Source organism: Mesitornis unicolor, unplaced genomic scaffold, assembly GCF_000695765.1.
Source record: "Mesitornis unicolor isolate BGI_N332 unplaced genomic scaffold, ASM69576v1 scaffold27175, whole genome shotgun sequence".
In the NCBI taxonomy this organism is placed as follows: domain Eukaryota; kingdom Metazoa; phylum Chordata; class Aves; order Mesitornithiformes; family Mesitornithidae; genus Mesitornis; species Mesitornis unicolor.
Window position 1 is genome coordinate 22,667 of NW_010186697.1, and position 15,163 is coordinate 37,829.

General features: G+C 38.5%; 1 protein-coding gene across 1 annotated transcript in view; it reads right to left on the reverse strand.

Annotated features, from left to right (window-relative positions):
- NR1H4 (nuclear receptor subfamily 1, group H, member 4) overlaps positions 1 to 15,163 on the reverse strand; it is a 39,777-nt gene that overhangs the window by 22,295 nt on the left and 2,319 nt on the right. Inside the window, exons 2-3 of the mRNA XM_010185222.1 lie at positions 11,083 to 11,216; positions 1,823 to 2,185 (exon numbers count right to left, since the gene is read on the reverse strand). Of these exons, the coding sequence (XP_010183524.1) occupies positions 1,823 to 2,185; positions 11,083 to 11,167 (448 nt within the window). The 5' untranslated portion in view covers positions 11,168 to 11,216. The remainder of the gene's footprint in view (positions 1 to 1,822; positions 2,186 to 11,082; positions 11,217 to 15,163) is intronic.

Below are 15,163 nucleotides of genomic sequence, written 5' to 3' on the forward strand. Positions count from 1 at the left end.
TTATTTTGAACACACGTTGAGTACGAATTAAGTCCTGTTGCCATAAAGAAGGACTAACCTCATACTTTATGAGATGTGAGACAGTTTGTCTACTGCACTGATAAGAGCACAACTGAAGTACAGAGCCCAGTTTTGGTCATATGTAATGTATACACATGTGAAAAATTCCACAAATACACAAGAATGATCACAAGTCTAGAAAACAGTATCTTTTCACCTTGTCAAACAGAATTACCATCCTCAGCATATCTTTTTACTGAATCAGCTGGTACTATAATCACCTCTAAAGTTTATTGTATCTTTAAATAATTCAACTTTTACTACATTTGATCAAGGATACTATGCTTTGCAATTGATGTTGCAGTCATGAAACAGAGTGAAAACATAAAACAAATTATCCCAATAAAGCCATAAACTTATGGTTATGTAGAGTGATTCAAACTGAATCAGTAGAGAGATGAACATGTACTTCCTTTCACCATGGTTTTAGTCTGAGTACATACCTGATGGCTTTAACCTCTCTCCTAGAAACATTCCTTACAAATTCCATAGTTGGCAATTATAAGACTTTGAAAAATTACTAAGACATTTAATAATGAAGTTAATAAATAGTAGTAATAGCTTACTAACAAAGTAAATGTGTCTGGTTTATATTGACAGCATTTGTATGAGTTAATTCATTTTTTTTTACTTTGAGATTATTCACACATCAGAAAGAAATAAATATCTTATTTATTGGAATTGTTGAGATAAACTATGTGACCCTTGACTGAATTCATGTTTGGAGTGGTTGACCAGTGTGGTCTGTTGTGTTCTCAGAAATGAATTTGTAATTAATAAAGCAAACCCCACAAATTAGGTCAAAGTCCACTCTAAGTGACAGTGACCTCCACATTAAGCTATTTCAGTGCTTCAGTAGTGTCCATGCTTTAGCCTTTATCCATAGAACAGAAAGGATAGTGAAATATTTATTCACAGAATAGAATGAAAAACTGGGACATTATTTTTCTTTCTATAATGTACCTCAGCCCTGTCACAGAGTAACCAACTTAAGGTATAATAGCTATTCCATCAGCATAACCTTTTTGTCCCTGTCTGCTAAAATATCTGGCAATTATGTTTCTATTAATGGCAATGAATTTCCATATCCCATTTATCCTGACACCAACTTGTGAATACTGTTCTTCTGAGAAGCAAGATATTTATCCTACAGATACCACCCATTTGCTAAAGAAGCTCTCTCCCTAGGAATAAGAGCTATCCTTAGAAGTAAGTCTAGAATTAGAAATCCTTTAGTTTCACAAGCGTGAAGACACTTGCCATTTCCTCTGGGAGTTGAGGGAAAGAAATTCTCTGGGAACAGTCTGCAGGTGGGAGCTGACAGCGTTCACTTCCCTTCAATGTGCACTACAGGAGGCATTTAGGCTGGAATCACAGCTGATTTCTAGGGCAGCCTAGCACTGAACTCTCAGGGGCCTCCATGGATTTGGTTCCTCCCACAGGCAGAGATCAGCATCAACATCTGCCTAGACAGAGCCAGGATGCCAGGCCTCCACACAGAATCTGTTCCTCATTTTACCAAGAGCTAAGGATGACTTAAGAGCTGTAGGTTGGCCAGCTGTACTCTGTATTCACAGGACAATGGTGGAGGACACTGTTAATATGTCTTGATGAAAATACAGAATAGTGTACACCAAATCCAAATGTAAATTTCTAAAATGAATAACGACTCAGATAAAATTAACAAGAAAGAAAAAAAGAAAATTTCAGAAACTGCTGTGCTTATTAGCCAAATTATATTCTGTAATTAATTTCATCTTACCTTTGCATCCTTCACAAGTAAGAGCATTGTAGTGGTACCCAGAAGCTTTGTCACCACAGACTACGCAGAGCTCTTCTCCTTTCACTCTTCCTGTGGAGTGACCCAGTCTAGGCTTTTTGGCTGCAGGGATATCTATTATCTCTGTATCCCTTGTGAAAAAGGTCTCTGAGGGTATTCTTCTGAGCTCGTACATCCCCGGGGAATACCATTCCTCATGCTGTGGAGGGTAGAAGCCTAGGTTGGAGTAATAAGGTGGTGATGAAATCTGAGGCTGAACTTGGGGAAATGGCACACTGTTGTACTGTGTGTAAGGTGACACATCTGCCTCTTGCACTGGAGAACTCATTGGCTCTGAAAGGACACCTGGAAAATAATAATGCAAAAATTTGTTATTACTACTGTGAAACTGCAGTTATCAGAGAAGTTTCTACTTCCAGACATCCATCTTAGAAGACAAGGCATAATCATAAGGATTGCATTATCTGAGTTCAGATTTGGTGTGGTCCTGGTCCTGCGCAAATAGATTGCAAGATATTTTAAACGCAACTTAGCCATTCTTAGCCACTCCTTTATTAATAGGGAAAATGTTCGGCACTAGCACTTACATAAAAAAAAAACCTTGAAAGATAGTGTACAGCTAAGTGTATAAATGTTCAGTTTATGAGAAAGACCAATCCCCACCACAGAAAAGCCAGCAACCCAGAAAATCATCCTGGGGGTCTCACAGCAGAATAAAAGAAATCCAAACAAAAGTCAAAAAATCCTGCGGCATTGGTGAAAGTTAGATAAAGACTCAAACATAGAGTTAATTTATATTTAATGCTGACTAAATACATCATGACAGGGAAAAAGTGCACTGGGGAAATACAAGAGTGAGGCTTAATTAGAAGATGAAGAACATGAAATAAATCTTCAAAAAGAGCCTGAAAGGAGAAAGTAAAATTACCATGAAGGAGCAGGGAAGATATTCCTAATATAAGCAGTGAAGTGCAACCTTCTTGCCATCCAGCCTCCAGTGACCACCCAGCCAGCCTCTGCAGCCTGGTCTCCAGCGCCTCAAGCCTGTGACACTCAGTGCAGTTGTGCAGTTCCCATAGGACGCACCTTTGTAAGCTAGCATTTTTCACCTCTGAGCCAACAACAAACCTGGCAGTGGTACAAGGAATGACATCCTTTCCTGTCAGGATTGACACAGTATCTGGAGGTTGCCTTAACTTTTCCCACTAAATAGTGGGTTTAAAAGTGCAAACAACTTAAATCTCAGGCTTTTTCTGTACTGCAAGTACAACAGCATGTAGCATTTCCTGCATGGAGTAATTAAAATCAAGCCCATGTCAACCAGCTGAAAAGAGTAATTTAAAAGTTATTTGCAAACTACTACATATTATCTGTTGAAGAAAGCCACATCTTGCTGTTCCATGAAAACATTGACACAATTCCTTCATTAGTTCCAAGAAAAGAATCTGAGAAAAATAGTGCATATTTTCAGGATGATGCTGAGTCCCACTTTTACTGGAGTAAACAGCAGTATTTACAAGGAAATTACTAATGTTCATTGATGACCATTACTTAACAGTGCTTCAGAAGCACTCCAAAAACATTTTTGCTGACATAAAATAGTTCCATGGTAAGTCTCCTTCTCTTCTGAAGAATCAGAAGCAATTAAAAAGAGCCAACAGTTAAGAAGAGGGAACATCTGTAACGTTACAAAGAATAAAATCTGTAGTAGAGGGTCCTTCCTTCTCTTTTGACTCAGTTCAATTAGTGCCAGAAACTAACCTTTTCATTTCACCTTCTTTTTCACTTTCAAGGTCTCACACTCTTGCTCTGCAGCCTTCTGCCCTTCCTACTTCATGATGCCTTTCCTATGGCTTCAGAGCCATACAAGTGTTTTGGATTCATGTATTGTCCACAGCACATCTTTGCCCATAGCAAATGTTCAGGTCCCAGTTCAAGAATAAGAAGCAAGATGTATGTCTGGGAAAATGTGGCACAAAACCAAATGACAATGATGGTGCCATTTATTATTAACAATTATCTTAACGATGGTTGCATTTAGTTGCTCCAGAAGAGGCCAAGGCCCTGAGTACTACAGTAGCAGAAGTAGAACAGCAGAAGGCACTCCCCAAACCCAAGTTTATGCCCTTTAAATAAACTGCATAGACAAACAGAGACCTAAGAAAAAATGCAGGCATCCAGGAACTCTATGGAAGAGCCTGGAGGTGAAGTTACAGCTTCATCCATCAAACGCGAACTGTCACTGATAGGTGCAAGCTGCAGTGGTGACAAAACACGTAATGGATGAGGACAGCAATGATTTGCTGCTGAACTTTATGTTTTGGTATAGGTTTAAAGAGTGAATGATCTTTCTTTAATTATATTTATTATTTGTTGAGACTGCTGCTCATTAAAGCTGGTCAAGGTACCTCAGGTACAAACACTGGTGTTAATTGTGGGATACATAATCATTATCCAGATCATTCAGTCTCTCTGTGGAAAGGAATCTGTTCACCATGGAGACCTACTATGTCATTTGCTAGTTAGTAATTACTTAGCTGATTGAGTTTTCTGAAGGAAAGTGGTATGATCTCAAAATGAGAAGGAAAAAATTGTTGATTTTTCACTTTATGCCATCCACAGGAAATTCTACAAAAGCTCTGCACCAGCCTCCTGAACTGCTTGGGTATCTGAAAGAGCAAGAAGAGAATGTGACACTCCTTCCACAGCAAAAGAAATAATCTCAAGGCTTGTTAAAAAAACTCAGGACTGCTAAAGAGCTGCTCCAATAGCCTGCTTCAAAGAATTAGTGATATAAAATAATTCCTAAAAATAATTGTTTGAAACTGTGGAGGTGCTCCATACAGATTATTTCAAAATGAAAGTGTTTCATATTTTTTTAGGTGAAAAGTCCTTTTACTCTGAAATATTAACTAAAAAAAAATTGAAACAAATTATGAGGTTGAAATAGAAACTAGATGCCTTGAAATTATTGAGACAAATATGACCTGATCCAAAAAGCATCACCTGAGCCATGTTCCCCAACCCTCCGTGTGCACAAGTCTTCCCACAAAAGCTGAAGGGGGTCTGCTTTCTGAGGCATACAGTGAACTGCTCTGTTCTGCGTGACATTTTTAAAACACACTGATTTTTGTAATTATGCTTTGCAAAGTACATGCAAGTCTAGAACAAGTAGTTTCTTATCACAAGAGAAACATAATCTTATCTTGCAAGCAGGAATGTACATATGCTCTTGTACAAGACAGGCTGGTCTCATGCCACTGTAAAGCCAGCCCACTGAAATTGCTGGAGTTGCAGTAGTATAAGCAGTGAAAGTGAAATCAGAAATGAGATCACTGGAATATGGCAATATTTTATGTTTGTGTGGTATCAACTATTTTGAAACATTTATATGTTCTACAAATATCTGGAAAGCTTACTAATATCAAAGTGAAACCTTCACATGGATGTGGTCATAATTTTACAGCTATTTTTCCACAATACCACTTGTAACTGAAACTCATTGGAGAGTTTTACTTCTGTTCCTTTAAGTTTTACGAAGAATACTTTACATAAGACTTGAAAAAGTATTTGACATAGGCTTAAGCACTTGTAAAAATTAAAGGGAATTTTTTCTGTAGGAACTAAAAGTGTTTTCAGTTAGCAGAATTATACTGAGATTATGTGCAGATTGAAGGTGTTTTTAGTCTAGTACTACAGAAATTACAATGAGATCAAATTTTAAAGTAAATTATTGGTCTACTAATATCAAGCTAATTGAAGAGAAAAAATCCTAAGCAGATTTAAAATATGAACATCTGTCTCTCTATAGGATATTCATGAAGGAACTTAAAGAAATAAGAACAAGATTCAGGTTTAAGTAATTTAGAAACCATAGCATAACCACTTTTGTAATCCTGATTTAATTCCAAACAAATGATTTGCAGGTCTTTAAAGATTGCTTGGTTTAAACAACCTTCTAGCATCCTATAGTTTCAAGGAAGAAATGGAGATCAAATGACAAACAACTCCAAGCGAGAGCACAACAATATCCTACCTTAGGTTGTCTTCAATCTGAACATTTCTTGAAGAAAAATACTCTCCTTAAGGTATCCAGTCCTCCTTTCTCCCTCTTTTTCTTTTTTTTGCCTCTAAAGACTATGTGTAAATAAAACTTCTTAATTCTGCTTTGTCTGTATCCTGTTGACTTCGTTACTGTGAGAACTTTCTTTAAGACTAGCAAAGGAGTGACATGGGCCAGAGGTTATATAGTTTACTGATTAACTTCATTACAGAGAAACTTGTTTGTAAATGTCCGAAACAATAGCAATGCCAGTTCCCAGTGTGGATTTACCTGGATAAAATTTGATTAGCATCTAAGGGGATGCCTCCAAGTGGCATAGCCATTGTAATTTTGTACCTATTGTGATTTATTTACAACAAAAATTTCATGAATAATTATTTAGTAATGTCAGGTGATTCTGTGCAATAGATTAGCCATTTCAATAACACAAGAAGCACATTTTAGCTGACTGGATGAACAGATGTTTTTTAAGCACAACAATAATACTGTATTCTCTAAAAGAGACCAAAGTGCTCAGGCTGTACTGGACACATCTGCATGATGAGATAGAAGAATGCCAGAGATGTCCTTGCTCCAAGGTCAAAGGTCAGGGATCGATTCTCATCTATGTAGCTTAGGGGTAACTCACTCTCTGCAGTGGGCAGGATGCCTCTGCCCTACATAGTCTTTGTTGCTGACCTTACCCTTCTGGGTCCATGCAACCTCCTCATAGATCTCGGATATTATTGCTTAATATGTCATTTTAGTTCAAAGCACCTGTAACATTGTGAGGGCTGTGTTGGGTGCCACCACGGCACTACAGAGACAGCATGAAGTCAGAAGATTGTGTGACTTGCCTTGATTTGATGGCAGCCAAGATATGAAGGTACAAACCCCGCTGAGAGAGTGTTAGAGGACAGTATAAGGTAAAAGGAGCTAAAACTACTGCAGTCTTATCCACACTGCCTTTTTGGGAACAGTCCCTGTAGTAAGCCCAAGGTGCCAACTAAAGCAATCTGAAACAGCACCATAGAGCAAGTTGAGTAGTGTCAAGATGGACAGTCAAGATGCTGCGCCTCTTTCACTTTTCAGCCTCCACCCTATGGATGAGCCCATTAAGACCCAAAGTCAGATTTGTGATGATGTAAAGTATGTCCGAGAACCACACCTGGAAGTAAATAGGATGAGAATCAAGCCCTAGACTGCAAGATTCCCCTTATTTCACAAAACAGTCTCCTTTCCAGGCTGAAATCCACAAATGACTGACACGTGCACAAAAGGAAGCATCACACAAATTCATTTTGGTTTTGCTTTGCTCTATAGTGCAACCTTCATCCTCAGAGCCCCTTTCACCTGCATTCCTTATCTTTTTTTTTTCCCTCAGATTGCCACTGTTTAGTTTGACTCTCTTCATAATTATTATACATAGATGATTTTCTGTTTTAATTTGTGTTGGTTTGTTTTGTTTTGATTTGGGGTTCTGTTATGGGCCTAATTATCTTTTCTGCAGGGACAAAGCCAGATGTTGCATCATCTGCCAGGTGGTGCTAAAAACAAGTAGTTATTTAACACATCCTATGATCTTGAAGCTGTTTGATCAGTTTGGACACTTGGATCCTACTCTTTTTTTTGTTCTTACATTGTCAAATATTTAAGAAAAGTTTAGCAGTATTGCTTTCTTTTCCCCTTTGTTACATTTCATTTTTCATTTATTCTTCCTTGTCCATTTCAATACAGCTTTTAATAGGGCTCTGTCACCCCCAGAAAAACTTCTTTCTCAGGGACATGAACATTTCTTGTCTTGTTATATTTTGATGTTACAGGAAAACATTGTCAGGCCATCAAAGATACTTCAAATAGGTCTTTATTCAGTCAAATATGTAAAAGTACTGATTTATCTTTCCAGGTTTTTAGCAAAAAATCCATCTCTGATAGTTAAAATTTCACACTTAATATCTTGCATATTAATAACTCCTATATAAGGTGCTTTCACAGAAAATAGAATAGGACTATTACTTTAAAGGTCTGCTACTTACTTATATTGTCATATAAATGACAGTTTGAGTGAAGTGCTGTATATATTTCAGATGCCATACAAATATATAAGCTTACAGTCCGCATTGAAAATACCAAGGAGTCATTTTTGGTGTCTGAAAATTAGTTCAATCCCTTGTAAAAAAGGGCAAGTGATAACCACTGGAAGAAGTAAGATAATGGAGATATGGGTATTTAACATGTATTAGCCCTAATAGGAAAAACTTTCAAGGGCAATTGAAAGATGTTATCAAATACATTTTTGCAGTCACAGCTGAATTGCCTTATTTACTTAGAGCAAGGCTTGTCAGCTTCAGCACAGTGCTCCACTGATGCAGCTCAGCATCTTCTAGGTCACAGCTTGTGTCCAGCCAATCTGGCGTAAAGTGGAGGCACTCAGATCAGATCAGTCAGTCTATGTCTATCATGGTGGAAGAGTCCACAGGACAATTCATGGCTCTAAAGTGAACTACAAAGCTCCCAAAGGTTTTAAAAGAGATCAGGATTTCAGTCCTAAATTACAGGGGTTCAAAAATGTGGATTGGTCAGTGTGTCACTTTCTTTTAGTTCAGGATATGAAATTGTACCAGTGCTCACATAGCCCTGTTCAATTCACTGGGGCTTGGGAAATAAAAACTGTGCTTGACTGCGGAAGTGAAGTATCTTTACAGGACAGTTCCCACAGAGACCCACGCACCTCTGGGATTTCTTGTCATAAAGAGTCCCTTTCCCTCACTGGGAAAACCAGAGCTACAAGGAAGAAAACATTTATCTGGCATGCAGATGATATACAGGATACATTTTACATATCTGGTTTTGACAACTTTTTCAAAAAGACGTTTTCTGTGAAGATATCTAGGACGTTTCTTAATCATCTGAGTAGTGAGGTAAAAAAATGAAAGCAATTTTACAGGAAGACAAGGTGGAAGGAAAGGACCCTGACTTCTGCTAGGTGAAAGATCCTTCCTCATTTGCATCTTGAGCCCCTTTTTCCAGGGTCTCATAAATACAGAAGTGAAAAACTACAATTAAAACACACTAACTCCAAAGTCATAAAGAGATACTTTACCTTAGACAAATACTGTTAAAATAGCAACTTGCAATTTCCAACTAACGAAAGGAAGAAAACATTTTTTCTTTAAACTCTTCTGAAACATGCTGCAACTAGAAATCCTGAGAGCGAGTACACAGAAGTGTCCTGGAATTACCGTGGTGATGAGGTTCACAGCACGACCAACTCGTGATTGACAACATTTATTTTGAGAGACCTGGACCTGACGCTAATGTTTGGAGATGCACTTAGATTTGTTTTTGAAGGTCTAAGAACACTTTCCCTGTAGACTGAGTGAATAATGAAAAGACAATGTATTTCCAAGGGTTTTTTACAGAATGTGAGTATGTATCTTTGAAAAAGAAGACTGTTTTGTATAAAAGCTGATATTTGTAAGCCAGCAATTTCTCACTTGTATTACATCAGAACTGTAGTGTAAGAAGTCTTGGGAGAAATGTATATTCTAAGGATCATTTAAAAGAAAAACATTATTCCTGTTTCTTTGGGTTCGCAACTCTCTATCTGCCAAAACTGAATGTCAAAAAAAATGCAAGTATTTACAAATATAAAATTGAGAGGCAAAACCATTTCCTACAAGCATCTTGAATTGACAGAATCATATTTTCACAAGGAGTAACTTTCTCTGTGGGCTCAGTTGCATATTATTTCTGAATTTCTTTTCCAGCTATAAAAGCAAAAGACACCAACATTTGTAAAGAATTCACTTCTGAGACTTGATTGACATTCTGCAAAACAGAACCAAGTGGCTACACAAAGCAGAAGTCAGCTTAAGTGAAACACAGCAGGAGAGCCAAGTGTCCTTCTTAATGGGACCCCTGATTCAACCCCTTAATACATTATTTCTTACTGTTACAGAAATGTCAGTTTGAATTAAATCTCCATTGTGCTAAGCTCTGAGTACCTATAATGGGAGACACAACACATCTTCTGAAGACCTCACAATTTCTGAGTAAAATTTCAGTGTGGAGAGAAAGTATTTTACATTAACATGCTTCCTTGTTTTTTGAAGCTACCTGATCATTACTTTCTAAAAATAAAGAAATAATTAGTGAAAAAGCAGATATCAGGAGTAAAATATTCCTGACAAAAATCTGAAGTAGTTCGATCATGCAGGACTTTTAAAGGGATGACTGGATATAAAGTTCGGCACCTTAGATTTGATCATCATCCTCCTTTTTGTTGATCATGGCCTGACACCAGAATTAATGGGTAGTAGAAAAGTATGAGTCCCTCCATGCTTGAGCCATTATTAGTGTTTCAGATGGATGAAACGGAAATGTTTTCAATTTTTCCATCTCTCAAAAAGACAGAATTCTGGTCTTATTTGGACTGGAAACTTCTGAAGTGTTGCAGCTTTCTGTGGGGGTCTGTATTGTGTGTGAGGCCCTGAATGTATCTTGTTACTCAATGAAGGTCCGTCTCTGTTGCCAAAAGAAAGGCTAAAAAAAAATATTCTTTTATTTTTTTTCCCTTAGCAGTACATATAACAGCATATGCAGCTTCCTCATGCTTACAAAATATTGACCAAGAATTCTTTGTTCATTAACAAACCCATGCTTAGCCTTGAAAAATTCAGTGGAACTGAAGCAAGCAGAATTTTCCAGCCTGCATTATATTTTTGTGTGCATTGAAGTTAATAGCATAAGTTTTTAATGGTATAAGTAAGACAATGGGTTTAATTTATGGGACATTACTTTTATAAATTTGCATAACATGGCAATGCAAATACATTGCAGTATAATTTTATTACAAATTAACCAAAAACATATCTGCTTAGCTTGATTTAAATGACTCACATGAAGATAACATCCAGCCTACATACAAAGGTCTGTCTTTGCTCAATGGTTTCAGGTACTATAATAGCATTATAAAAACAACCTACATGCTCTGCTATGAGCCATGATGAGAGCAATAGTGTGCAGATTTACATTTAAAGCACAGACCTATTATTTGTTTTTCCTTCCATAGGTACTGAATATTCAAGAAGGATGGTACATGTCAACTACATGTCCTTGTCTTGAAATTTCAGTGCATTTTCTTCTAGTTTTCTGAGTAAGGGATAGCTGGCTATTTTAGCCTAATTTGATGACTTACCAAACAAATGAGGACCTTCAGCAAGAGAAAATCCATCAGCAGTGGCTAGATGGTGATGTCCTATTAAATTCATTTCAGATCCCATTTATTCTTCAGTTCAGGAAGTATATTAAGAAATAGGTTGAAATGAGACCCTGAAAGATATAAAGAATATTTAAAGCATTATAACCCATTTTTGTGTACCTATTGTAAGGCAGGACTCAGGAGGTTGTTTCAATATTTACTGTAACAAACATTGGCTTGAAGTTACAATACCTAATTCAGCTTTTACATAAAATCCTGCATCTAGCTTGTTTTGATTTTTCCGTGCTATGGTATATTTTATTTGCCATCCTTCTGCAGTTAATTTAAAGCTAAAAGCAACTTATGTTGAAGCTTATTCAAGTATTCACAGGCTGAAGCACTGGCCTGACCTGCTGAGGGCATGCTGCTCAGCCCCCCTTCCAGGGAATACCAGCTATTTGCATTATTTTTTCATCACCCGTTCATCATTTCATTGTTTTCACTTACCGAAAAAGTGTAAGTTAATAGGTCAGAAAAATCAAGTGAGGGAACCTGAGTTTAATTTCCAGTGACTGTCTCTTTATCTTGCGTTCAGTAATTACTGTCTGAACAAGACAAATTGTGACAAAAATAAATAGAAAGCTAAGCCTTAGTCTAATAACCAGGCTAGCCCACCCACTCCCTTTGGGGTCTCAAGCAGCCATATGACTCTCTTGTTTGAGGAGGTTGGGAGATGCTTGTGCCCACTCACTAGTGGACTTTTCTAGCAGGTCAGATGGAGCAGCTTCCATCTCCAGAGGTTGACAGTGGCACTGTACCCAGGTCGTCTTCTTCTTGCTCAGCTATTAACTAGAGCAGAGGGTTGAGCAGAGGCTATAGCTAGAGCAGCACCTCATCCAGAAGAAAGGTGTGCAAGAGGCTTCCTCACCCAAGTCTGGCTCGTGTGGGTGCAATGAGGCAGCTCAAGATTGCATTTGGGGTAGAACCATCAGCAACAGGAGAACTTACAACTCCAATAAGGAGACTTCTCAAGGGTTTATGCATCACCAAGAGGATTCTGCATAAAGTTGACAAATCTGTTTTGCTTTGGGTTATACTCTTAATTCTTTATTCAGTTTTATTCCCATGGGATTGTCCCTGGGACTGTGTTTCCACTCACTAAGGGTGTTTGAGAGTTATAGCCCAGTCTGCTTCCCAGTGAGGGCTCAGCACGTTTCTCCAGCAGAAGTGAAGTCATCTGACAAAAATGTGAATGCAGCAGAAGGCCCCAGTGCTGAGCAGACTGGCAAAGTAGCTTGTGAGAGCAGCAAGCACACTGTGCAATTATATTCAGATTTGTCCTCAAGGATTCATTAAGTTCTTTCTTAACATAAACAAAGGCCCTCTAATTAGACAGATGCATTTTAAATGTCTGCCGACGGATAATTTAAACAGTTTACTCGGAAATGTCAAAAGCTACTTGTATCACAGAACAGATAGGGGTCTTGTGGCAAATAACATGTAAACACACAGTTTCAAATCTAGCACAGAAGCACAGTTTTGCAACAGCAAAGAACTCCACATATCTTGGAATGGAGACTGGCAACCAGCCCAGCCACCCCAGTAGGCCCATGTTTGCTTCCAGTAATTTTACTGCCTCCCCACCACGTTTGCTGGGGAAGGTACCTATCTGCTACACTCAAGAGGTAAGGCTGCCCACATGGCTGCAAAGCTCTTACAATTCCTGACAGATAGTTTTCTCATGAACTGCCCATGACAGACCCTTGGGAAGGGGTTCCTCTTACAGCAAGGGTTCACAGAATCACACAGAATGTTAGGAGTTGGAAGGGACCTCAAAAGATCATCTAGTCCAACTCTTCCCATGGGTTCTGCCATGGGAGAAGGCAGCTGCTCAGTCAGAGCCCTTACAATAGTCAGTAAGAGAAATCACAAAATGAGGCGTCTTCAGAGTTCTCCTGCATGTTTCTCTGGTTTTTCCTGAAAAAAGCTGAAGACGAGAGGAGAGAGGCCACCTCCACCCTCTCCACATGTGCAAGCCCTTCAAACAGCTTTCTTACAGCCCGTGGATGTGCAACCTTTGCAGTTCCTTGCAGAATTGGCTCTCCTTGCAGCCAGACTTGAAGATTACTTACCATCACTACTACTACTTCTCATGTTTCCTCCAGAGAACCTATGTGAGGAGCTAACACTGCAATAGTTAGCATGCTTTCATTGGGATTGTGAATTTCTACATGGTCATACAGAACCTAGAACTTATCTTCTTAGGGAATTCTGGATGTAATGTCATGTCATTAGATAACATCACTCTTTATTCTCAATATAGACTTCTTAGAATCTCTTATTCTTTACATACACACAGAAAAAACATGGTGCTATTAGTGCTGCCTTGTTTATATTAAAAAATTTGAGAATATATTTGTCACAGTTTGTCAGCATACTAGGACACTACAGGTTTTTTAACTATCCCACCTGCCACGTTTGATCCAGATAGATTCAATTAGAGTCAAATGTTCATGATGATTTTACAGTTCCCACCTTCTTTTTTTGTTAATACTTCATTTTCTGTAATATATTCAGCTGATGTAGACCATTTACTAGATTGCATGGAAGAAATTACTCCTATCTTCTGGGGATTTCTGCAAGGCACAAGACATGATCACCTTTAAATAGGCTGGAAATATATTTTCCATTACATGTAGCTTTGCTACTGTAAATTTTCCTGAACACTAAACTCTTCATTAACTACTCATTGACATTTTCCTTCTATTTACCCCTGAATCCAGCTTGTTGTGAGCCATCTATCATACATTAGATGTATCCAATTAATTTCACCAGTATTTAAAAGCAGCAGCTACTGATTTCCAGCTTTCAGACCTGCACCAGGTACCTCAATACAGACCATTTAAGAACCATTTATTCTACACGTTGTTCAGTTGTGGGAAACAGTATAGATCACTGTAAGTGGGTATCACAAGGCATCACAGACCCAGGGGTGGACTCCACTTTCAAAAAGCTGGTTCCACAACACGCACCCCATCATTAGCCCCTTCTCAGCCTAATTGTCCTAGGGTGTTTGCTGAGGTTAAACACCTGTGGTCCCAGCTGGCTGCAACTCCCATGAAGCAGCTCTAGTAGCATTGCTCTGGCCAGTAGGATAGTCACACCCAGCAGGCATACAGAGGTACCCAGCTTGCTGATAGAGGGTTCAGGTTGGGGTTTTTTTTGGCTGCTGACAATGCTATGACTTCTCAGCTTCAAGAATAAGTTCATCTACATGAACTAGAATCAGTAACCACTCTCTTAATTCAGATTTCTTTATCCACAAAAACCATAGAATCACAGATTATTAGGAGTTGGAAGTGACCTCGAAAGATCATCTAGTTCAATCCCCCTGCCAGAGCAGGATCACCTAGACTAGGTCACATAGGAACGCGTCCAGGTGGGTTTTGAATATCTCCAGAGAAGGAGACTCCACAACCTCTCTGGGCAGCCTGGTCCAGTGCTCTGTCACCCTCAGTAAAAAAGTTTTTCCTCATGTTCACATGGAAACTCCTATGCTCCAGCTTGCTCCCATTGCCCCTTGTCCTGTCATTTGACATCACAGAGAAGAGCCTGGCTCCTTCCTCCTGACACTCACCCTTTACCAATTTATAAACAATAATGAGGTTACCCCTCAGTTTCCTCTTCTCCAAGCTGAAGTAATAGTGGAATGCTTCTTGATATCTGCAGGCATCTTTGGTATGACTAAGCATTAAGAGATATTTCTACCTCATGCTTACTTCATTACATGAAGTGTATCTTTTACCTGCTTCTATCAAGATGAGTCTATACCATCTTAGCCAAATTGGTGGATACTCCATCCTGAGGTGTAATGAAGAAATGTATCAGATAGGTAAAAGCTGAAATAAAGGCAATAGGTGCACAGGAAATCAATATTGCTCTCCAAAATAAGAGCCTCTAAACAGAAATTAAAAGACATAGGATAAGTTACAAAGCGTTTTTTCCCCCCAAAGAATTATTTCAGTGAACTTGTTAATAAACCTATTTACTCCATCACCTTTTGAGGTTAACTTTGTCG